Source organism: Triturus cristatus, chromosome 10 (genome assembly GCF_964204655.1).
Source record: "Triturus cristatus chromosome 10, aTriCri1.1, whole genome shotgun sequence".
NCBI classification, from domain to species: domain Eukaryota; kingdom Metazoa; phylum Chordata; class Amphibia; order Caudata; family Salamandridae; genus Triturus; species Triturus cristatus.
Window position 1 is genome coordinate 63,507,888 of NC_140593.1, and position 26,374 is coordinate 63,534,261.

General features: G+C 43.1%; 1 protein-coding gene across 1 annotated transcript in view; it reads right to left on the reverse strand.

Moving 5' to 3' along the window:
• COLQ (collagen like tail subunit of asymmetric acetylcholinesterase) overlaps positions 1-26,374 on the reverse strand; it is a 778,371-nt gene that overhangs the window by 392,274 nt on the left and 359,723 nt on the right. Inside the window, exon 9 of the mRNA XM_085630419.1 lies at positions 10,169-10,213. Coding sequence (XP_085486545.1) covers positions 10,169-10,213 — 45 coding nt within the window. The remainder of the gene's footprint in view (positions 1-10,168; positions 10,214-26,374) is intronic.

Consider the following 26,374-nt stretch of genomic DNA (forward strand, 5'->3'; position numbering starts at 1 on the left):
ATCACTTAGGCAGAATTCCAAAGAAGCATCTCACGGTGATATCACTGAGGCAGAATCTCAACGAAGCATCTCATAGTGATATCACTGAGGCAGAATCCCTAAGAAGCATCTCACGGTAATATCACTGAGACAGAATCCGAAAGATGCATCTCACGGTGATATCACTGAGGCAGAATTCCAAAGAAGCATCTTACCGTGATATCACTGAGGCAGAATCCCAAAGAAGCATCTCACGGTAATATCACTAAGACAGAATCCCAAAGAACCATCTCACGGTGATATCACTGAGACTGAATCCGAAAGAGGCATCTCATTGTGATATCAGTAGACAGAATCCCAAAGAAGCAGCTCACGGTGATATCACTGAGACAGAATCCCGAAGAAGCATCTCACGGTGATATCACTGAGGCAGAATCCCAAAGAAGCATCTCACAGTGATATCACTGAGGCAGAATCTAATGAAGCATCTCACGTTGATGTCAGAAGGCAGAATCCCTAAGAAGCAGCTCACGGTGATATCACTGAGACAGAATCCCAAAGAAGCATCTCACGGTCATATCACTGAGACAGAATCCCAAAGAAGCATCTCACTGTGATATTCGAAGGCAGAATCCCAAAGAAGCATCTCACGGTGATGTCAGAAGGCAGAATTCCAAAGAGGCATCTCAACTGTGATATCACTGAGACAGAATCCCAAAGAAGAATCTCACGGTGATATCACTAAGACAGAATCCCAAAGAAGCAGCTCACAGTGATATCAGAAGACAGAATCCCAAAGAAGCATCTCACGGTGATATCACTGATGCAGAATCCGAAAGAAGCATCTCACGGTGATATCAGAAGGCAGAATCCCAAAGAAGCATCTCACGGTGATATCACTGATGCAGAATCCCAAAGAAGCATCTCACAGTGATATCAATGAGGCAGAATCCCAAAGAAGCGTCTCACGGTGATATCACTGATGCAGAATCCCAAAGAAGCATCTCACGGTGATATCAGAAGGCAGAATCCCAAAGAAGCATCTCACGGTGATATCACTGAGACAGAATCCCAAAGAAGCATCTCACGGTGATATCGCTGAGGCAGAATCCCAAAGAAGCATCTCACGGTGATATCACTGAGACAGAATCCCAAAGAGGCATCTCACGGTGATATTACTGAGGCAGAATTCCAAAGAAGCATCTCATGGTGATATCACTGAGACAGAATTCCAAAGAAGCATCTCACAGTGATATCACTGAGGCAGAATCTAATGAAGCATCTCACGTTGATGTCAGAAGGCAGAATCCCTAAGAAGCAGCTCACGGTGATATCACTGAGACAGAATCCCAAAGAAGCATCTCACGGTCATATCACTGAGACAGAATCCCAAAGAAGCATCTCACTGTGATATTCGAAGGCAGAATCCCAAAGAAGCATCTCACGGTGATGTCAGAAGGCAGAATTCCAAAGAGGCATCTCAACTGTGATATCACTGAGACAGAATCCCAAAGAAGAATCTCACGGTGATATCACTGAGACAGAATCCCAAAGAAGCAGCTCACAGTGATATCAGAAGACAGAATCCCAAAGAAGCATCTCACGGTGATATCACTGATGCAGAATCCGAAAGAAGCATCTCACGGTGATATCAGAAGGCAGAATCCCAAAGAAGCATCTCACGGTGATATCACTGATGCAGAATCCCAAAGACGCATCTTACAGTGATATCATAAGTCATAATCCCAAAGAAGCATCTCACGGTGATATCACTGAGACAGAATCCCAAAGAAGCGTCTCACGGTGATATCACTGAGGCAGAATCCCAAAGAAGCATCCCACGGTGATATCAGAATGCAGAATCCCAAAGAAGCATCTCACGGTGATATCACTGAGGCAGAATCCCAAAGAAGCATCCCACGGTAATATCAGAAGGCAGAATCCCAAAGAAGCATCTCACGGTGATATCACTGAGACAGAATCCCAAAGAAGCTTCTCACGGTGATATTACTGAGACAGAATCCCAAAGAAGCATCTCACGGTGATATCACTGAGACAGAATCCAAAAGAGGCATGTCATGGTGATATCACTGGGCAGAATTCCAAAGAAGCATCTCACTGTGATATCCGAAGGCAGAATCCCATAGAAGCATCTCACGGTGATATCACTGAGGCAGAATCCCAAAGAAGCATCTCACAGTGCTATCACTGGGGCAGAATCCCAAAGAAGCATCTCACGGTGATATCACTTAGGCAGAATTCCAAAGAAGCATCTCACGGTGATATCACTGAGGCAGAATTTCAACGAAGCATCTCATAGTGATATCACTGAGGCAGAATCCCTAAGAAGCATCTCACGGTAATATCACTGAGACAGAATCCGAAAGATGCATCTCACGGTGATATCACTGAGGCAGAATTCCAAAGAAGCATCTTACCGTGATATCACTGAGGCAGAATCCCAAAGAAGCATCTCACGGTAATATCACTAAGACAGAATCCCAAAGAACCATCTCACGGTGATATCACTGAGACTGAATCCGAAAGAGGCATCTCATTGTGATATCAGTAGACAGAATCCCAAAGAAGCAGCTCACGGTGATATCACTGAGACAGAATCCCGAAGAAGCATCTCACGGTGATATCACTGAGGCAGAATCCCAAAGAAGCATCTCACAGTGATATCACTGAGGCAGAATCTAATGAAGCATCTCACGTTGATGTCAGAAGGCAGAATCCCTAAGAAGCAGCTCACGGTGATATCACTGAGACAGAATCCCAAAGAAGCATCTCACGGTCATATCACTGAGACAGAATCCCAAAGAAGCACCTCACGGTGATGTCAGAAGGCAGAATCCCAAAGAAGCATCTCACGGTGATGTCAGAAGGCAGAATTCCAAATAGGCATCTCAACTGTGATATCACTGAGACAGAATCCCAAAGAAGAATCTCACGGTGATATCACTAAGACAGAATCCCAAAGAAGCAGCTCACAGTGATATCAGAAGACAGAATCCCAAAGAAGCATCTCACGGTGATATCACTGATGCAGAATCCGAAAGAAGCATCTCACGGTGATATCAGAAGGCAGAATCCCAAAGAAGCATCTCACGGTGATATCACTGATGCAGAATCCCAAAGAAGCATCTCACAGTGATATCAATGAGGCAGAATCCCAAAGAAGCGTCTCACGGTGATATCACTGATGCAGAATCCCAAAGAAGCATCTCACGGTGATATCAGAAGGCAGAATCCCAAAGAAGCATCTCACGGTGATATCACTGAGACAGAATCCCAAAGAAGCATCTCACGGTGATATCGCTGAGGCAGAATCCCAAAGAAGCATCTCACGGTGATATCACTGAGACAGAATCCCAAAGAGGCATCTCACGGTGATATTACTGAGGCAGAATTCCAAAGAAGCATCTCATGGTGATATCACTGAGACAGAATTCCAAAGAGGCAGGTCACTGTGATATCACTGAGGCAGAATCCCAAAGAAGCATCTCACGGTGATATCAGAAGGCGGAATCCCAAAGAAGTGTCTCACGGTGATATCACTGAGACAGAATCCCAAAGAAGCATCTCACGGTGATATCACTGAGACAGAATCCCAAAGAGGCATCTCACGGTGATATCACTGAGGCAGAATCCCAAAGAAGCATCTCACGGTGATATCAGAAGGCGGAATCCCAAAGAATTGTCTCACGGTGATATCACTGAGACAGAATCCCAAACAAGTCTCTTCCTCCGTTATCACTGAGGCAGAATACCAAAGAATCATCTGTCTTTGATGACCCAGAGGCACAATCCCAAACAAGCATCTCTCTGTGATAGCACCAAGGCAGAATCTCAAAGAAACACCGGGTAGAACCCAATTATGTCATTTTCAAACATGGAGTAGGAGCAATGTGCCAGTGTGACATATATAGACTGAAATACAGATAGGAGCTTTGTTTGGATGTTACTAACGTGCTGGGGAATGTAGACAAACATTTGATAGCCATCCCAATGAAAAACATCTATATGAATATCGCAATGAACAAAATTGGACTAAAAAGATTATTATGATCCTGACATTAAGATTTCATTACAAGACCGGAGGATACCATTATGCATATCACTTTTAATGCAGTCCCAAGCAGCCGCATACATCATAAAGCAAAGGTTCCATAAAAGAACATTGACAATAAATAAAAGGCATGAGGCCATAACATTCTGCCACTTTTAAATGCGGCTCCAAGCAGATAAGTTCATTTACATTACTTCTCTATCTTTTAAATGACACTGTTTATTTATTTCTTAATGATGTTATTTGTCTTTATATGGCCTTTTTATCTCTTAATGATGATTTTCTACTTTATATTGTCATTTTAAAGTATCTTCAGTTTTTTTTCTTTGGGCTCTTAACCCCCCCTTTTCCGTCCTGTTTTCCCCAGTCGTTGCGATCTCCAATTTACGGAGATTGACCTCTGACCTTATTTCTTATGTATCTTAATCCATGACCCCATCTTTTGTTTGATTTTCCCCCGTTTATTTTCTTATCTTAGCTAAAGCGCTACGCGCTAATTAATAGATTAGCTCTCGGAACTTATCCCACCCCTGACTCCTCCGGTAGCGGCCAATCTTACCGCGAGTCCGACTGCAGTAGCAATCCTTCCAAAATACGCTTCCGTGCTCTTTCTAAAGCATTTGAGGAATGAACCTTGGCAACACACCCCTAACATCGCTGCGTTGCCAAGGGCTATTCCTCATCTAATTCATAACACATTACGCGTTACCAAGGCCTCCAAACACCTTCCCGGCCACGCAATGCTCGTTTCCTGGTAACGAGACAACAACTTTGGATAATCGTGTTCGAGCGCATTTACCGTCTCTCCATTCAACGATCAGCTGGCAGTTCATCGGAGACTTGTCCTTAGCCTGAAACTTAATATTAACATAAAAAAAGGGGGAGAAAAAAGGGGGAGATTTACTCATTAATTAATGTTAATATAAAAAAAAGGGGGAAAAGATTTACTTAATAATTGATATCCTTCCGTTAGCCTTCTATATTATGTCAGATTTAGACTCAGATGAGGCAGAGGCTAGTATACCCACCCCTAACCTAAATAATGAGGCTTTTAAAAACATCATCCACAAGGAAATTAGATCTTGTATGTTGGAAACACTATCTAAGGTAATGACATCAAAGATATCCTTCCAGTGCGAGGAGGATGATACTATTGAGGAACAAAATATCCTACCAAAATATCCTACCTAATGATGATCTCATCCAAATAAGGGGAAAAAGACTTAAAAAAATTAAGAATTCAGATTATATTCCCAAGAGCACTATTGGAGGCCCTAGTACCTCTACTTTCATGGGAGGTCTCCGCACCTCAAATACATTGGGTGTTCCTAGCGTCACAACCTGCGGCACAAAATATCGAAGTGCTCAAAATGATGACCTCGAAGATAGAGAGATGATGATTTTCAAGATGATGATGCCTCTGATTCTGCTGATGAATATATTTTAGATCTGGATGAAGACGACCAGGAGTTTAATTCACAACCCTTTGAGGAAGATCTCCCTTTCTCATCAAAAGATAAGATTCTAGATCCCATAGGTCAAGAAATGTTTTCTCCCCTTAATATTAACCACCCCAGGAGTTCAGAATGGATTCCCCAGGATCACGTGAGCAAATGTATTAATAAGTGGTTAAGGAACCCCTTAGAGAGGGATGCTAGCAATCTCTTAAGAGCGGAATGCTCAAGACCCTCCATTGGGGATAAAGCCTGCCAGACCCCAAATCTTGACCCCAAACTCATCAAATATCTTTTTAAGCTCGGGAGAGACCCCAGGAAGGGATTGGAGAGATCCCTTAAAGGTTGTCAAGATCGAGTGCTCGATATCCTAGGTCCTCTAGCCAGAATTATTGATATAACTGAAGATAGCCACATCAATGGCACCCCCTAAACACCGAAGTAATTAGAGGTCTGAGCCAGAGGGCTCTAGTGCTATTGGGCAATGCTAACGCCAGCCTCAACTCCGAGAGGAGAAGGGTAGTCCTCACCAAAATTAACCCAAAATTAAGTAATCTAGCCGATAAGGAACCCTCCCTCAACCCTAAGGGTTTGCTTTTTGGTGAAGACCTGATTAAAACTCTAGGCAAATACATATCTACATTTACGGCTTTGGATAAAGCCCATCAAAACATGAAAAGGGTTTTTAATACTAATAACCTTTTCGGCAGGGCCGGTAGACGGGGCCTGTCTTCCAGCCGCTTCAACCGCAGGCCCTACCCTAGATCCAGAGGATATGGCGGAAGGGGATTCCAACCCTCGAATACTTCTCAATTCTTTCCACAAAGAGGAAGAGGATTCCGCTCCAGAACCTTCAGATCTCGTGGAGCATCCAATGACAACAACCCCCAAAGTGAGTCCAACTCCTACCTTCCCTCCTCCTTCCCCTCCTTTTTCCCCAAAAGTGGGAGGCAGACTCAAACTCTTCTTTCACAATTGGAAATTAATAACGCAAGACCCATGGGTTCTGAATAAGGTGAGAGGGTTTATGATAGATTTTACAGAAATCCCTTCCCAGTCTTCTTTTCCCAGAGACATTCCTCTCACTTTAGATCAGGAGAAAATAATAGAGGAGGAGATCTCCTCTATGCTTCAGAAGGGCGCTATTATAGAATTTCCCCTGGAGATGTTAAGATTTATAAGCACTCTCTTCTTCGTCAAGAAAAAAGACAAAGGGTGGAGACCCGTCATATATTTAAGGGAACTCAACAAATATCTTGTTTACAGGCACTTCAAAATGGAGGGCATTCACCTTCTCAGGGACTTACTCCTAGAGGAAGACTAGCTTGTCAAACTAGACCTGAAGGACGCTTATTTTACTATCCTTATGGCCAAAGATCATCAACCCTTTCTTCAATTCTTGTGGAAAAAAATCTCTTTCAATTCCAAGCCCCCCCTATCGGTCTCTCCTCGGCTCCATGGTGTTTCACCAAAGTGATGAGATCAATCGCCTCCCTCTTAAGAGAAAAGGGTATTCGTATGATATTATACTTGGACGATATCCTTCTTCTATCCCAAGACCACTCTCAAATCATTAAAGACCTGAAGACTGTTATGGACCTATTAGAAAATCTGGGGTTCATCATAAACAGAGAAAAATCAATTCTCTCTCCCTCCAGAAGCGTAGAATTCTTGGGATTTACCGTAGATCCCATGAAATGCCTTCTTCTACTCCCTCCAAAGAAAATATCAAAAATCAAGAAAGAGATAAGACACATTCTAAAACTACAGGAGTTTTCATTAAGGGAATTAGCCAGGTTACTAGGCCTCCTTTCATCTTCCATCCAAGCTATTTTTCCAGGTCCCTTAAATTGCCGTGCCCTTCAGAGAGTAAAAGCGAGGACCCTTCAATTGGGCCTATGGTACGGGGATCTCATCTCACTAGACCAGGAAGCAAGACTAGAACTGAACTGGTGGTTAGAGAACCTAGATGCCTGGAACGGGAAAGCAATTTTTGGTTCAGCACCAGAATTTGTATTAGAATACGATGCGAGCCTTCATGGCTGGGGAGCCTGCTTCCTAGATCAGAACACTGACGGAGTTTTGTCTCTAGAAGAATCTTCACACCACATAAACTTCTTGGAATTGACAGCTGGCCTCTATGCCTTGATGAGTTTCAAACAGTCCCTTCAGGGCAGATCTGTCATTCTAAAGATGGACAACATGTCCGCAGTTGCATATATAAATCGCCTAGGTGGAACAAAATCTGTAGACCTCTCGAATCTAGCCAAGAAACTTTGGATGTTCTGTCTGGAACACAAGATCTCTCTAAGAGCCGAATATCTCCCAGGAAAAACAAAAGTATCAGAGGATTGGAACTCAAGGTTCCTCTTAGACCACAGCGACTGGAAACAACGTCTCCGTATTCAATTCTCTCAACAATTCATGGGGCCCTCTGGTAATAGATCTCTTTGCCAGCAGGTTGACATTCCAACTTGAGAGATACTACAGCTGGATGCCAGACCCGGGTGCTCTGGCAGTGAATGCCTTTCTCCAGTCTTGGGAAGGGACCAACGGGCATGCTTTCCCTCATTTTGCAATGATCCAGAGAGTCCTTCAGAAAGTCAGACCCCAACGCTGCACGATTGTCCTGATCACTCCCTTCTGACCTTCTCAGGCTTGGTTTCCCACCACTCTGGAATTGACTTACGACCTCCCCTTCCTAATTCCTTCGCTAGTGGATTTTCTTACAGACATAGACGGACGTCATCACCCCCTGGTTCAAACAGGGAACCTTAACCTTCTTGCCTGGAGAGTGTCAGGAGATCCAATGATCTCGCAGGATTTTCGTCAACAGCTTCAACTCTCCTCGGAGAGTCTTGGGCCCCTGGCACACACTACCGGTATAACATCATATGGAAATCATGGGTTCGTTGGTGCTTGGAAAGGAATCTGGATTCCGTGGAAGCACCTATCGTTGACATAGTTAATTTCCTTGTAGAACAATTCGAAAGGGGCCTTAGTTATAGATCTATAAATTGTTATAGAGCGTCTTTTTCCGCTGGTCATTCCCTTGCTAATGGTAAGACGGTAGGTAAAAACGCCATTATTTGCAGAGTTCTCAAAAGCATCAGACTCAGGAGACCTCCTAGACCTAGACACCAATCTCTCTGGGATGACAAGTTGATTCTTGATCTTTTCTCCAACTGGCCTGAAAATACCCATCTGAATAGGAAAAACCTATCCATCAAACTTCTACTTTACTTTGCCTAATATTCTGTCGTAGGGTTTCTGACGTTAAAGCTCTTGAAATCTCAAATAGATCCTACAACATGTTTGGAGTCAATTTTGATCTGTTTAGAAGAACAAAGACTATGTCCGATTCTATCTTTTACCCTCGTTTTGATTCTTGCAAAAAACTTTGTGTTGTTGATTGTATGAAAGAGTACGACTGTAGAATGAATTCTCTTCGTCCTTTAGGTGTGAATCAGTTACTTATTTCTTTTGTCAAACCTCACAGAGCTATCACCTCTACTTCCATTTCTAGGTGGGTTAAAATTGTTATGAAATTAGCAGGAATTGATCTAAATATGTTCAAAGCTCACTCAATCAGAGGTGCCATGGCCAGTAAGTCATTCTGGTCCGGAGGTAAATTGGATGATATCCTTAAGGCTGCTGGTTGGTCTAATGCTAGAACTTTTGCTCAACATTATTGCAAACAAATTGCTCATATGTCTGATGTAGTCTTACAAAGCTACCAACATGCATAATGGTAGCCTCCGGTCTTGTTATGAAATTGCGATTCTCCTATTACCATGACTAGAGAATCTGGATTTCATTAAAGACACGGAGGCTAACATTATCCCTCCCTCCACTTTTCCCATGAAATCTTAACACTTCAGTATAAGAAATCATACCTAACTGTCAATTTTGATGTATCATACCTTAATGAATTTTATTAATGCTTGTCTCTTATCATACCTTTGTTTGCTTTGTTTAATCAACTTGCTTGCTCTCCTACTTTATCTTTTCTTAAACCAGAATTGCTTGTATTTCTTTCTATCTGTTTCAGATAATCTCTCCTAACTTCAGGATTCTGACTTTCAATTCTTCATCGTTCTTGGTTTCCTGCGTTGCCTGATGGTTTATCGAAGAAGTTTGGAGTTTTTGAGGAACTTTATCCTGTTTAACATCTCATTTAAAAGAGGCAGAATGTTATGGTCTCATGCCTTTTATTTATTGTTAACGTTATTTCATGGAACCTTTGCTTTATGATGTATGCGACTGCTTGGGACTGCATTAAAAGTGATATGCATAATGTTAGCCTCGATGTCTTTAATGAAATCCAGATTCTCTACTCATGGTAATAGGAGAATCGCAATTGTATTGAAGGGAAAAACATTTCACTGTGACATCATCATGGTATAATTAATCAGGTACTTGTAACACTGACAGCAGCAAGATGTAACAGTACAAAAATGTACACAAAAATATAGAGATGGCACTGCATTTGGTCATTGTTGATGCACAAATGTAAAAATAAAATATTACTGCAACTGCAGGCTCAGATGAAAATGTATGGCACTGTTTACAGTCTGAATAAAATTAATTGACATATCTTCTTATCAAAAACAGTTAAACATGGCCTCCTACTTCCTGATTGATAAAGCTTCTCAGAAGTTACCTGATCTCCTTTTGCGCCCGGGTCACCCCGTTCTCCCTTGATTCCCTAAGGAAAAGCAAAAGAAACAAAATGTTAATTCACAACACAAAAAGTTGCTTTTATGAACTGGTTGGATGAGAGGCAATATATAAACACAAACTGTTGGTACAGACAAGCACATCAATAAAAACGTCAGCATAGAGTCGTTTCTGGTCTTTTATTTCCAGATGTGCTTGACATGCGATTGATGGAACTGCCAACGCGTTTCGCCCAAATGTGGGCTTCTTCAGGGCAATAAAATTGTGATATGCACTAAATCCTCAGTAGCTGGATCAAGAATGGAGATTAAAACCGTTCTAGGATGTGGTGATGAAATCTCGTGGTGGAGAAATATTCTTTGTGTTTAGGCAGTGCGGTGTACTGTATTTCGGTATTCCCCGTCTAGTAAATTGGAGCCGTGTCCGGAACCCGTCCTGTAGCCAGCGCGTCCTCTACCCGACGCACATCCACCTCATTTAAAAGCACCCAAACTTCAGTCAATGAGGTGGAAACGTAAGCTCTCCTACTCCCCCTAGAGACTACAATAGTACAGATTTCAAAACACAAGAGTGTGAATAATATTGGGTGACCTGACTGCGGAGCAGGGAGGGTTGCATGTAAATATCTAAAAGATATCAATGTTGGAGAACTGGAGTTACAAGTAAGTAACTAATTCCTTCTCCAACATCGGATCTTTTATATATTCACATGCTTGAATTAGAATAGCAAGCAGTATACATTATAATACATAAAAAAAGCAGGAAGCAGGCTCACTTTTACCAAAACAGGTTTTTCTGGACTGCCTATCGCACAGCTGCGCAAGCTTCTGCATCCACGTCTAGGCAGTAGTGCTTTGTGAATGTGTGCCGGCTCTTCCAGGTAGCTGCACAGCATACGTATTTCAAGGGCACCCCAGCATAGCGAGACACAGTTCATGCCATGCTCCTGGTGGAATGCACCCTCACTCTTCCCTGGAGTGGTGACTTGGCAGTGGGATGACAGAAGGAAAATGCCGAGAGCCAACAAGCTAGCCCCTATTTGGACAGGGGATGACTTGGTCTGGTCTGTTCAAAAGACACAAACGACTAGTCGGAAGTACGCATGTCCTTTGTTTTGTCTACATAGAACCAGAGGCATCTAAGGCGCTCCTATGAATGTAACAATCCTTCTGCTGACATAGATGGATTTGGGAACAAAGACTGAAGAGTGACAGGTTCATTTAAATGAACGTCAGTAGGAACCTTGGGTATCATTTTGGAGCTGGGTCTCAAGATTACATTGTCCTTTGCGAACCTAAGGAAAGTTTCCTTGGTGGTGAATGCTCGAATCTCTCTCACTCTCCTGACAGTGAAGAAGCACTGTCTTCCATGAGACAATTTTCAAATGTGTCTTATGTATTAGTTCGAAAGGAGGTAGCATCAACTGACTGAGGACAACATTAAATTCCCACGGAAGTGGTGGATGACGAAGCGGTGGAAATGCTCTAAAGAACCTTTTCATAAATTGTTTTATGACTCTTTGGGAGAATAGAGAAGATGCTAACTACTCAGTTCTCCTACATTTAAAAATTGCAGCCAAATGGACCCTAACTGAGGAGTCTTTAAGTTCAGCGTTTGCTAGATTCAACAAATATGGAACGATTTGATGAGGTTTTATTCTCCGTGGATAATGACCATTACCCCTGCATCATGTGCAGAAACGCTTCCACTTGGCGATGTAGGTCTTTGTGGTTGCTGGAGCTCGAGCCTGTGTCAAAATATTTCTACAAACTTGAAGTGGAGCCAAATGACCAAACTCTAGGTGGGCAGGTATCATGCTGTCAAGTTCCACAATTTGGGATTGTGAAGAAAAATCTCTCCATGATGTCTAGAAATAATCCTGGGATGCACTTTCAGAACAATGGCAGGTCATGTTAATAACTACAGTAGTTTGCTGGACCAAGATTGATGTGGCCACGTCAGAGCAATGAGGATCAGAGTGCAATGATCTATCTTTGCCTTCTTCAACAACCTGGTGATCAGGGAAAGTAGAGGAAAAGCATAAGCAAAGATTTTGAACCAACTGATCGAAAGGGCATTGATCACTGTTCCTGGGTGCCAAAATCTGTTTCTAAATCACAGGTATTTGCTGTTGATCGGAGTGATGACCAGATCGATTGTGGCATGACCCCACTAACTGAATATGCAATCCACCTGGTCCTGGTCTAGTTCCCATTCGTGACACTCTTAAAACTGCAGACTGAGTGCATCCATCTGTTGGTTCTTGCAGCCTGGTAAATGTTCCATGGGTATGTTGATTTAATGAGAAATGGCCCAATTCCACAGTAGTTGAGCATCTTCTAGGAGGGATCAGGACTATGTTTCTCCTTGATGGCTATGTAGAACATAGAAGTTGTGTTGCCTGTTCTGTTTAGGACTGGTTGACCTACTAGTCTGGGAAGGAATGCTTGTAGGCCTGGACATATGGCCAGAAGGTCCAGCACATTGAAGTGTAGTGTCTTCTGCGAAGTCGATCATAGGTTTCTGGTTGAGAGTTCCTGCAGATGAGCTCACCATCTATCCATGGATGCATCTGCCATAATGATCATCATGTCTGATATAGGTAGGAAAGAAAGTCTTGCATTCAGATTTGCTGGAAGCATTCACCACAGCAATGCTTGCGTGAGCCGCCTTGTGATCTGGACTATATCTTCCCAAAGTCCTCCAACCTGCTTCCATTATGAGTCCAGCTCTTCTTGGACAGGCCTCATGTGAAGTCTGCAAAATTGGACGAGGCCAATACAAGATGCTATTAGGCCCAACAGGGACTTGTATTGTCTCACTGTGACTGAGGGCCTTATTTAGACCTCGATGGATGGGTTACTCCGGTACAACGGTGATGGATAGTCCGTCCGATGAACTATAAATCCCATTATATCATATGGGATTTATATTTTAGCTGATGGGACATCCGTCACCGTTGTGATGGACTAACCCGTCCGCCAACACCTAAATCAGGCCCTCAGTGTCTTGATGAAATATTTCTTGCCACAATCTGCAACTCTTTTGTTCTTTACTGTTATTGGAAAGCCTTTCCCAACAGCGTATCAAGGAATGCACCCTGAAACTGGACATTTGTCTAGGGTTTAAATGATGATTTTTTTTTGTTGTAAACACATTTTATTGACTTTTGGATCTACAGTACATGAGAGCTTGAGCAATATGAGGCAACGCATCATTGGTAGAAAACATCCGATACAAACATTAGTCCTCGTCCCCCCAAGTGTAGTCTTGACCTAAAACCTATTACAATAACTCTGATATTAACCTCTCTCTAACAATGCCCCGTGCCATCTTACCTTATAGTCTTGGTCTCGCACATCACTAATTATGTCCATGAGTAGAGCTGTAAACTCTCTGTTCTTACACTTGTTATCACCTCTGTAACCAACTGACCATCTGCTGCATTGTATGTCTTCAAGGGGATGTTTCTATAGTTGGCCCACCTTGTCCAAATTTTGGTGTGTTACTGTGGGCATCCTCGGGCGATAAAGACAGGGAGTTCCAATTCCATAATGAAATCCATGCCTGTCTTCCAGAGCGATACTCAGGGTGGCGTTTCTGCCTTCCATTGTCTGGCTATGTGCCGTTTTGCTAATATAAGCACTAAAAATAAAAAGTGTCTTTTATATCTGTTTTTAATGATGATTTTTGATGCAGTAGAACTCTTTGCCTCTTCCTTTGATGGTGCCTTAACGAGGAAATCGTTAAGGTATGGGAACTCCTGATGACCTTTTCGCCTGAGAAAGTCAGCTACTGAAGCGAACCATTTGGTAAATATTCATGGTTCTGATTTGAGGACAAAAGGTAATGCCTTGAACTGATAATGTTGTCCTGCTACCAAGAATAGAAGGTACTTTCTGTGTCTTCTGTGAATTGAAATATGGAAATATACATCCTAAAGATCACCAGCGGTCATAAAATCTCCTTCCTGCATCTTCAGGAGGACTTGTTGCAGAGTAGTCTTTCGGAATGATTGTTTCTTCGGAAATTTGCGTTGTTGTCTAAGATCCAGAACTCGACTGATTACGAAAAATCTTGAATAAAAACCTTGATATCTTTCTGATTTGGGGACAATCTCTTTAGCTACCTTCTGAAGAACATGAGAATTTTCTCTTGAAACTCCTTTAGCTGAAAAGGATGTTACTTCTTGGGTGGGCATACTGGGGGTCTCTGAAGACATTCCAAAGTGTGCCCTGTTTGAACAATTTATCTCATCCACTTGTCCTATGTTATTTGTTGCCACACCAAAGGAAAATTACCCCTCCCAACCTTTGAGTGCTGGATGGAAGAGGGGCAAAGGTGGAGACCCAAGCTCTCTTCTGATTGTCATTGTTACGTACTTGTGAGGACTGCATCTTTCTCCCAGCAGATCTTACATAAGGTCGTCTTTGATTCTGATTGTAGGAGTATCCCTGACCGCATGTTATTTGTCTTTTAGAGTAGCATGTGCGTCCCTGCCCTTCATATTGGTTAAAACTCTAAAATTTTCAGATATTCAAGAGCCACAAAAAATTGATGTTCCAAATCTAGGGTATTGTAAAATTCCCAATGCTTTTGCAGTGTTACTGTCAGTTTTAAGACTTTGTACAGCCTCATCAACATGCTTACTAAAAGGGCATGTCCAAAATCTTAGATGGACCTCAGGATGAAAGGCTGTGGATTTTAACCAACGTTGCCTTCTTAGTTCAGTACCTCCTGCAAGTTGGCGGAAACCTGTGTTTGAGACGGCCATTGCTGCATCAATAATGTAGGATGAAGTTAACTGTCCTTCTTTAAGGATAAATCGTACAATTTTCTTCTTATCCTCAGGTATAAGCTCTCATAAAAGAGCAATGTCCTGCCACATCTGGCGATCATAATGGCCTAAAATTGCCAGGGCATTTTAATTGAAGTTGCTGCCATAGATGAGATTCTCCTACCCAAATTATCAGTTCTTCTGCTATCCTTGTCTGACGGAGCAGATGATGGTGTAATTGGGGTCTTAGTTCTTTGCGCCACTGATAAAATAACTGACTCTTGTTTTAGTATGACCAGTGAGGCAAGCTGGAGTTAAATTTGAAAACCCAGATTTCTTCTCCAGATGAGGCATTACAGCTGGAACTGTAGCCAATATCTTCCTTAATTTTAGTCCATCTGACCAATCTTTAATTGGTATATATTTTACAGATTTCCTTAGCTACTCTTTCAAGTCATACAGAAAACAGTTTTGATCTACAAACTTCAGTTTTGATCTACTGAATATCTTGGCAGCTCTTTCCACTCAAGAATGGAATTTTAAAAAATCATCTGACGAATCTTGCGTATTTAGCTTTTCATCCATCCCACTTGTGAGATCAAAGTTCAACCTAATATAATCTGGTCCTACATTGTCCTGAGGAAGCTCACTTTGCTCTTCATCCATATATGGATACATTGAATTAATGGAATCCCCATCTCTACTCTTAGGTGTAAAAGAAGGTTCCTTTGGCGGTGAAGGATGAAGTGGTGGCAAAGGTTGCTTAGGTGGTGAAACTAGTAAAGGAGAAGGTGGTGGTACAATTGGTGCAGTCGATAACCCTGTTTGAGGATTATTAGTCTGCTTTTGTGATACTAACTAATTAAAAGTCTCCATCATCTGCAGCGACATAGCCAAAAAGGCCACAGGCTCTTGAACCACATCTGGATCACTACACTGACAAGAACATCTCTCTCCCACAGAATATCTAGGGACTTGAGGTGGGTGTTGAATCTAGCCCCCATACTTCTGAAGAAGGTCCAGTCAGTACAGCGGCCTCCTATGTAGACACTCTAAGAGGTGTAGGAGATCCATGACCCACCACTCCGGAGCAAGGAGATCCATTCTGGCTTTCAAGTGCGACAGCTTGATGATCACTGTTGCCAGTAGGGGAATTGGAGGAAAGGCATAATGAAATTTGCTTGACCAGTCATTCCATAGGTCATTCCTCAGTGTACCTGGTTCGTAAATTCTCGAGGCGAAACTTGGCCGTTTCTTTTTTATCCGTCTGCAAAAAGATCTATTTGAGGGAAACCCCAGTTGCAAAAGATGTCATGAAGAACAGAGTCATTTCATACCCACTGGTGATTTTCTTGAATGGTTCTGCTGAGTTTCTGCTGGAGCATTCTGGACTCCTGGTAGATGGACCACTATAATCCTGAGATTCCTGAATATTAGTCATTTCCAGATTGTTCGTGCTTCCAGGGACAGAGGTGTGGATCTTGTTTCTCTCTGCTTGTTCAGATAATGTATTGAAGTATTGTCCATCTGAACAAGGAGACAATTCACCCTAAAAGATGGGAGAAAAGCTTTCAGGGCTAGATGTACTGCCCTGAGCTCCAGAAAGTTGATGTGGTAAGACTGTTCCATCTGAGATCACATGCCTATAATTTGTAGATGGTCTATATGCGCACCCCAACCTGTAAGCGAGGCATCAGTCACTATTGTTTGGGTCATGATGTCTTGATGGGAGATCATTCCATTGAGTAGACTTTCTGATAGGCACCACCAGCTGAGTGATTACTCTCTCCTCCCATCTTCCTGAGAGCTGATCCCATTGATCTTCTGGGCACTGTGCTAGAGGCCACATGTAAAGATGTGCATTCAGGACCATAAAAATGCATGATGCCATTGATCCCCGGAGAGAGAGGTGTCTTGTCTTGATGTTGGATGGGCTATTATCTTCAGACTGTGAATTTTCTGAAGGATACATGACCGTCTCTCCTCCGAAGGAAACACTTTGTGTGTACTGTATCAAGGACTCCACCCAGGTACTGTATGGATTGAAATGGGGTCAAGATAGATTTGTTGTGATTCACATGCAGACCCAGATGATTGAGAGTGATGACAGCTAGATGATAATGTTGACTTGTTTGTTGATACAAAGATGCCTTGATGAGCCAATCATTTAGGTATTGATAGACATACATTTTCATTTTTCAGAGGTGAGCTGCTATACCAGCCATGCATTTGGAGAAAGTCTGTAGTGCAGATTTGAGATTGAATGGAAGGACCTTGTATTGGTAATGGTCCCTTCTTACAGTGGCCTCGGAATTTTCAGTTTCTTGGCTTTCCGGATGTGAAAATAGGCATCTTGTAGATCTATTGAACATAGCAGATCCCCCCTAATGGAGTTGAGGGTAGATTGGATGAAGAGCCAACATGTCCGGTCCTGGTACCAACAACAGAGAGTGCAATATCCACGGGAGCGAAGATATTATCTTTTCGCTCTCACAGGGTCCACTCCTCTATAGGTATATAACACACTACAGGAAGACGTAGCCCCTTAGAAAGCGAAGAGACCTTAAAGGACCACCAGGTCTTCTACCCAGATGTCAGGCACAGGGCGTCAGGGTTCCTACAGGGAGACAGAAAACAAACAAGAATTCAGAAGTCCTGTCCCTTTGTTAATAACCCCACTGTGTGCTTACATTCTATGCCTTCTCATACTTACACAACCAAGACTTGTAGCCAGCAGACTGAAGGCCTCTTCAAATGAAAAGAACTGAGAGATAAATCAAAAGTAAGGAATCTGCACCTCTCTGAATCCAGTGCGAGGAGGGTAGGCAAAAAACAAAATGAGTTCCTATGGAAGTATCTCTCCCACTCAATGAAGGAAGCAGTATAGCGTCTACAATACGCTGAGAACAATGTTCCTCAACAAAATATATAGTCTTTACTTAGTTCTCCTGGTCGATGCTATGCTGTGCACTGATAGTGTTTGAATAAACAAAAAGAAACAAATCTGTCATGACGGAGCTTCGTGTCCACAACTCCGGGGATAAATGCGCTGTGAAGATACAGGGGCAAAGTAATTGATGAATAACTTGTTTGCAGCAGCACGAGTCACTTTAAACTGGATTAACGCCTCACAAAGTTCGCGTTCAATAAAGTTTTCCAAAGCGCTTACCGGGTCCGGCAGTCAGAGGCAGGTCGCTGAGCTCATTTCCAGCGCCGACGAAACAAGGCAGGATACAATGTAACAAGACGTGATTCAAAAGCGCTTCTTCGCGCTGACGGCAAAAAACAATGTAGGATCGCGTTTCCAGCGCGTGAGGCCAGATACAGGTTCAGAGGAGCTCCGGTTACACCAGGCGCTCAAACACACGTTGTAGTCTTCGAATTCACTTGGAAGTTTCCTTGAAATCAGGTCACATAGGAGAATGGTGTGTAGCCATTACGGGAAGGGTCCAACAGGAAAAGGGGGCGTGGTCCTCATGCAGGAAGCAAGGCCAAGCCCTTGTGAACGGGAACAGGCAGCCTATATGCTGATGGCAGTCAGCTGACCTATCGCAATGTAGCATGGGAAGGCATACAATGCACTCTCTCTAGCAAGGCATTATGGGATTTGCAGTTTTACTGGGAGTTGTAGACAAAAAGGGTACAGGAAGCGCGACTTCTGACACAACATTCTGAATGTTTCTTTACAAACCCACTTGTTCGTCTTCTTGAGGACTAAAATGGGCCTGTACTTGTTTTTCAGTCCTTTCTTGTTCACCAGAAAGTAATGCGAATAAATTCCCATTTCTTTCAGGTGAGACAGGACCTTTTCCACCACATATTTCAGCAAGAGGATGGAGGCTCCTTGTTGCAGTTTTTCCCGGTGGAAGAGGGAGGGTTTCTTCGGTGGAATGGATGATGGAGGACACTTGAATCTGAGACAGTACCCTTGTTCTACAATATTCAGAACCCATTTGTCCTTGGTTATTTTTTGCCACTCTTGTAGATATGATGTTACGCTTCTCCTACCAGAGTTGCTAATATAGAAGGGGGAGGATAAGTCTCATTGTTTGCCACCACTTGGTTTAGTGGCTTACTGCTCCTTGACTGATGGCATTGTTGCTGATGTCTCTGTGGCTGTTAAGATTGGTGTTGTTGCCCTTGAAGTCAATGAGGGGTCTGAACCCTCTGGTGGAAGTATCGGCAGTCATAGGACTTGTAGTAATGTCTCCTATATTCACACCTTTTCTCAAATCCAACAACTTTCAGAATGTCAAACTGATTTCATACGAGACATCTCATTGTCAGCATAAGAACAAATTAAGGTGTTTCTTGAAAGTGGCAGGTTCATAGTTCGGTGCTGGGCTCCAGGGTCAAGCCTGTCAGTCCGAGCCAAGAAAAATGTTGAAGTGCTAGACCATGATAGCAGTCTTGCAATGCTAGTGTGGAGGAATCAGTTGCAGAACAGATGACCTGAACAGATGACCTGATTCGACACCATCATGCCTTCACTGAAAATTTCTTGGAAATCCTGATGTTTATCTCTGGATCTTCCAGGAATAGTTGAATAGAATCCCAATAAAGTCCTATCATAACACCGTAGGAGAGCAGTTGTGCTAGCAGCTTACACAGAAACAGCAAAGGTCCTGCAGGCTTTTCGGCCAACAGAATCCGATTTTTTACTTTGTTTGATGGAGTGTTTAAAAAATTAACAACGTGAATGTTGTGGGAGTCGGTAAGCCAATATTAACTTTTTTAGCAACTCTAATAAGAACCTCCTGGAGGGTGTTTGGATCATCCACAGGAGATATTTCCGCTGGAGGTTAATCTCTTAAAGTTGGTGAGTATGGCCCTGAAGAGGAAATGGTATTTTGAGATAGTGAGAGTTTTGAACTGAATGAAGACTATCTTCTCTGCCTTGAGCGTGAAGGTCTGGGAGATCTTGAGTGACGATGGTGGTGGGATCTCTATTTTGACCTAGACCTATTGCTGTGGGGTTTGGTGTGACAGGATCAACATCCAGGGTGTTTTAGTGTAGGTGTCACTGGTACATGGGACTGTGGTGGTAGAGAAGGAATGTCTGGCGGATCTGGCAACAGAAGTACAGATGTAATCACTGGGTATGGAGGAGGAGGCGGAGAAGGAGAGGGCAAAGGAGACGAAGGTGGAGGAGGAGTGGATTCCATAGGAGCCTGAAGAAGTGTTGGTGAATCTGGAATGGTGAATTGAGAAGTCGGCCTGGATGGAGAAAAGGCTTGTGAGTATTCTGAGGCAGACTCTGATGGAAGTCTATGCACTTTGATCGAAGAAAGCCACTCCGCTGTCTTGGTCACAGGAGTTGTATGATGTCTCGACACTGAACCGTGTCTCAAAGTCGGATGGTGTTTTGCCATTGAGGGACCTCTCGACGTCAATGGTGTTCTCCTCTTCGATGTTGTGTAATTTATCAACGTCGAACCAGCTCTTGGCAGTGAGCACGTAGGTACTATACCTCTTCTCAATGTCGATGTGCTCAACGTCGAACAGGAGAATAGTTTTTCAACAGTACTTCTCCTTTTGGATCTCCCTCTGCGGGAGTCCTCATAGCGTGACCTAGGGCACAGGTGAAGGAAACAACATCTCTTCCTTCTTCAGAAGTCTCCTCAGCCAGGGAATCTTGTCTTCTGAGGTGCTGTACTGGGCCATGGAGGAAAATCTTCTCTCTCTCCCTGGGGAGGGTCTTGAAGTGCAGACACGTCTTGGGATCATAACAGTCTGGCAAACAGAAGATACAAATCCTGTGTGGCTCTGTTTTTGTCATTTTCCTGTTACATTCTGGGCATTCCGCAAAAAGAGGTGGCATTTTGCGAAAAGATTTATATATTTCCTGTCAGGAAATTATCAGAAAATACTTTATGCCCTAAAGGATGTCGTGTAAATCATTTTGAGAGAAAAGTGAGAACTCTCTGAAGAAAAAACCTTAAAAAAAGCTGCTCTCTACTCTAGGATCCTGTCAGCAGGAGCCAGAAAAAAGAGCTGAGTAAACTGCCAACTGCAGGGCATGATGGGACACTGGAGGTCAAGGGGCCCTTAATGACACAGCGTCCTACTCTTATTGTTTTAAATGCTGCAGCCCATACAGCTACATTGCCATTTATTTGGTATTTCTCGATTTCTCACTTTAAAAACAAATAAAAAGAGTTTGTGAAGGAAGTTTTTTTTTTTTTTAAAGTAACTTTTCAATTATATCTAGTGACTTTGAAAGAGTTATGTCTTTTTTCTTCCAAATTTCAAAGTAATCCAATATAATTGGCAATATAGTCTGTTTGTAAGACTGCAACATTTTACATTTGTGTCATATGTAATTCCTGGCCTTTCCAAAGTAAGGAAAAGAAAATGTGACTCTGAAAGAACTGCTCCAGAATCCCCGCACGTGGGTGGGACTATTCATTACTTATGATTATCCATGGATATTCCCAAAGAGAGAATTATCAGATCTTATGTTCATTGAAAGGGGACTCACTCACACAGGTCGTGAGATAGAAATATGAGCTATAGTAGGCTCTAGAAGAAATAGGTGTGCTTAAGCCTCCACCTCATTGGCAAAAGTTTGGGTGCTTTTAAATGAGGTGGATGTGCTACTAAATGTACAATGTTATTTCAGGCCTATGGTAATTTTACACTGTATACTGCAATTTTAATGTGACGGGGATTTCAAGCCTGATGACGGGGAATGATTCAAGCATGTGAATATATAAAAGATCCAAGGTTGGAGAAGGATAAATTGCTTTCCTGTAATCATAGTTCTCTTCCAGGGGAATACTCATCAAAGTCATAAGGACAGATAAGGCAAAACAATGCCCAAATTACATTGGGTTTTTCATTTAAAAAGCCCCACAACCACTCAACATTTCTGTAATACAGAAAATAAGACTTTAAAGTGTAAGAACATAGCCTATATTGAAAGGAACAAACAATGGAATGGAAGTCATTGTTAACCAATAGGCTGCATTGGAAACATAACAGAGAATACTGGCACCGTGCCTTTAAAACTTCACAGGACCACCTGCATCCCATCATGCCCCACAGGTGACAGTTAGGTCAGATCTTTATTCACGGTGACATGAACATTCAGAATATTAACTGCTGTTACTTTAAGTATTCGTCCGAGGAGGAGGGAGGGTTGCTTATGAGTTTGATGAGTATTCCCCGGAAGAGAACTAGGATTACAGTTAAGCAATTTGTCCTTCTTTTCCATAGTCATAAGCACTGAATAGAGTAGCTAGCCCATTCCACACTCCAGCGGACAAATAAAATCATTTAATAGCAGCTGAAAATGAATCATCCATAGAGTTTTCTCAAAGAAGCCTGCCCTACGTGAGCATCTGACTGCGTGTCTGAGTCAAGACAATAATGTTTAGCAAAAGTAAGTACCGATATCCATGTTGCCCCTTGTAAATTTCCATGATGGGTGCATTTCTGAGCAGAGCAGCAGTAGCCACCTTATGAAATGAAATGAAGAATTTATATAGCGCTACATGTACCTGGAGGTGTCTAGGCGCTTAACAAGGGTAGGCAAGCAAAGGTGAAGATGGAAAACGTTAGCAGAGCCTGGTTTTTAGGTGCTTTCTGAAATTAAGCAAATTGGATTCTTTTTTGATAAAACTAGGCAGGGAGTTCCAAAGTTTGGTGGTGGTGCATGCAAAGCTTTTTCCTCCCCATTTAACTTCCTGTACCTTGGAGATGATCAGGTTGTCGCTGTCTGATGATCTAAGGTATCTGACCGGAATGTAAGGATTGAAAAGTTGCGACAGTTGCCAAGGACCAAGGCCAATGTGTAGCCTTAAACGCAATGCACAATGCTTTGAAATGAATGTGTTTGCTGATGGGCAGCGTGTGTAACTCTGCGAGAGCCTTGGAGGACGAGTCAAAACGGGTGAGCCCAACAGGACTCTAGCTGCAGCATTCGGAGCCATCTGGAAATTATGTATGTTACGCTTGCTTGCACTAGTAAGAAGGGTGTTGCAATAGTCCAGCCTGGAGGCAATAAGAGCTGTGACTACTGTTTTTCTTAGCACAAGTGGGATGAATGGAAGTACCTTTTTCAGAATTTTAAGAATGAAAAAGCAAGCCGACGTGGTATAATTAATCTGGGTTTCAAAGGACAGTTTGGTGTCGAAGAGAACTCCAAGATTTTTTACCCCTTGTAGAGTGAGCTGTGGGTTTAGAAGTTAGGCGCTTATTGGCTAACTGGTAGGAAAGCACTATACGAGAGTCTATCCACCTAGCGATGGTTTGCTCGGAAGAAGTTATACCAGTTCTCATTGGACCATCGTCGATAAACAGACGGTCAAATTGTCTGATATCTTTTGTTTTGTCCAAAATAGAACTTAAGGACTCGCTTACGATCTAATGAGTGCAAAGCCCTCGCCACTGATGTGGAAGGGTTAGGGAAAAATGTTGAAAGAGAGAGGTCTGATTTATGTTGAAGTCAGAAATCACCTTGGGAAGAAAACTTGGATGTGTTCTCATAACATCCTTGTTTGAATGAAATACCACATAGGGTTCTTTAGCACAGTGCCTGGAATTCACTGACTATATCTGCTGAAGTAATAGCAAACAGAAAAGCTGTTTCCAAGTAAGGTGATGTAAGGAAGCAGTGTGTATCAGTTCGCATGGGGGAGCTCATCAATTTTGAGAGCACCACATTGAGTTCCCACGGAGGGGGAGGTGATCTTAGCAGGGAGGGTATACCTACTTTAAGCTTTCCAAGAAATCTTTGACCACAGGCATTTGAAAGAAGGAAACCTACGTGGGAGACTTTCTGTAGGCAGTAATGGCTGCAAGGTGTACATTTATAACTGAAAACTGGAGGCCAGACCTCGCTAAATGTAGATGATAAGGTAAGATTAAACTTTCTTGGCCCAAAATCGGATGATGACCATTCTGGGCACACCACAAATAGAACCCTTTCCACTTGAATGCATATGACTTTCTGGTCAAGGGCCTCTTGAACTCTATCAATGTCCATACAGTCCTGTGAAAGACCTAAGTGGCCATACTGGAGGAATTTAGGAGTCATGCTGTCAAGCTCAGCGAGGGAATGTTGGGCTGGAAAATCTGTCCTAAGAACTTGCAAAGGAGATCCTGTCTTTATGGCAACCTCTTGTGTGGTCTTTCCAATAAGTGTAGCAGGTCTGGGAAGCACCACTGGCAAGGCCATTTTGGTGCTATAAGAATTATTCTGGTCTTGGACCTGTAGAGCTTGTTGATCCCCTTAGGAATCAATGGAATTGGGGGAAATGTGTAGCGAAATCTCCTTGACCAGTTTATCAAAAGGGAATTCCCCTTCGATCCTTGTTGGGAGAACCTTGATGTGTAGTCTTGTCATTTTTTGTTATTTTCATCTGCAAGCAAGTTGATTTGTGGTTGCCCCCATTCCTGAAAGATGTCTTGTGCGACAATTTGTTTAGAAACCAGTTGTGAGCTTCGGCGAAGTTGCGACCGATAAAGTCTGCCTGGGTGTTTAGTGTTCCTGGCAGGTGGATGGCAGGGATTGTCAAGTCCAGATGCAGTGTGCTTTGAGAGATAGAGGACAGGACCAAGGTCCTCCTTGTTTGTTCAATTAAGGCATTGTAGTCAAGTTGTATGTTTGTATCAGAAGAAAGCTTCTCTTCATGGATGGATAAAAAAAACTTGCGAGAGGTGGACTGTCCTCAGCTCCAGCATGTAAATGAGGTACAGCTACTCATTGTCCGACCAAAGGCCTTGAGTTTGTAGAGAGCCCATGTGACCTCTCAAACCTGGAGGGAAGCATTTGTGGTAAGAGTCTGTGAGGAAAGTTCCTGGTGAAAGGGAACCCCTACCATTAGCTGCCGAATCTGCATTCGCCACGTGAGCGACTGTCTAACATCTTGTGAGAGAGCCACTTTGTCCTCCCAGAGGTCTGAAAACGGAGACTACTGAGCTTCCAGAGTTTGCTGTAGAAGCCTCATGTTTAACCTAGCATTGGGGAAAATGAAGATGCAAGATGCCATTGACCCATGCAGACGCCACTTGTCTGCCCGATGGATGAGGAGTGTGGAGGAGAGTGGAACATTTCATACTGACTGAAGATAATCTCTCCTTCGAAGGATACACTCTTGCGTCTTTTGTATCTAGCGACGTTTCCAGGTCGTATATTTTTTGAGTCAGTACTCATAGACATTTTGAAGTTGACTTTTAAGCCCAGGTCTTGTAGGGTTTCGAGGCAGATCTAAAAATGTTCCTGCGTTAGCGATGCGGAGTAACATTTGATCAGCCAGTCCACTAAGTATGGGTAGACAAATATTTTCTTCCTCCGCAGGTATGATGCGACTACTACCATGCATTGTGAGAACATGCGAGGTGCTGATTTGAGCCCGAAGGTCAATACCTTGTACTGATAGTGTTTGGATACCACTCTGAAGTGCAGGAAGGTCCAATGTTTTCTGGCGATCGAAATGTGAAAGTTGGCATCCTGAAGATCAATGGCGCACATCCACTCCCCCTGATCAAGTTGGGGGTAGATCTAGGGATGGGCAAGCTTCCTGAACTTCTCCTTGAAGATGTACTTGTTCAAGAGTCTTAGGTCCAGAATGGGCCTGTGCTTTTGATTGGGCCACTTTTCTGGACCAGGAAGAACTGGGAGATATTCCCAGTCCCTTTGGAAAGAATGGGAACTTTATGGCTTCCATTTGGAGCAGCATGATAACTTCATTTTACAATGAGGCTTGTCGATGACAGATTGTTTTCCTCAGTGGGATAGCAGGAGCGGACTTGAAGTGAGTAACCATTTTGAACAATATTCAAGACCCACTTTCACTTGTTATCTTGCGCTAATCCAGGTGTTTGACAATACTTCCCCGATCGGGTCGGGGAACAGAGAAGGGGGAAGCGACCACTCATTGCTTGTGTCTAGGAATAGGAGGCTGGTGGACGAGGAGCTCCTCTTCCTCGATCTGGTTGGCGGGTACGGTAGTGTGACCAGCCTTGGTGTTGTTGTTGCAGTACCCAGTGAGGGGTTTGAACCCTCTGTTGGTAAGATCGCTGATCATAGGGCCGGAACCGGCAGTGGAATTCTTTACTCTTCTCGAGGCCCACTGCCTTGAGTGTATCTAGTTCTGACTTCATTTTGCCATCTCATCATCCACGTGTGCTCCGAGCAGAGAATTTTTCTGTGAATGGTAGCGTTAGTATTCTGTGTTGGGCCTCGGGTTGCAGGCCTGTAAGGCGAAGCCAGGAGGAGCGTCTTTAACAAATCCAATGGGAATATCTGTGAGATGCAGTCAGAAGCATCAGCAGCTGCACTGATGACCTGGTTTGCAATCAGGTCGCCTCTTGAAGAAACTTCTGAAAAGCTTGCCTGTTCCCTTTTGGCAACTTTTCTGTAAATCTGGACGGCAAGTCCTAGAGTGATCTGTCGTAGCTCCCTAA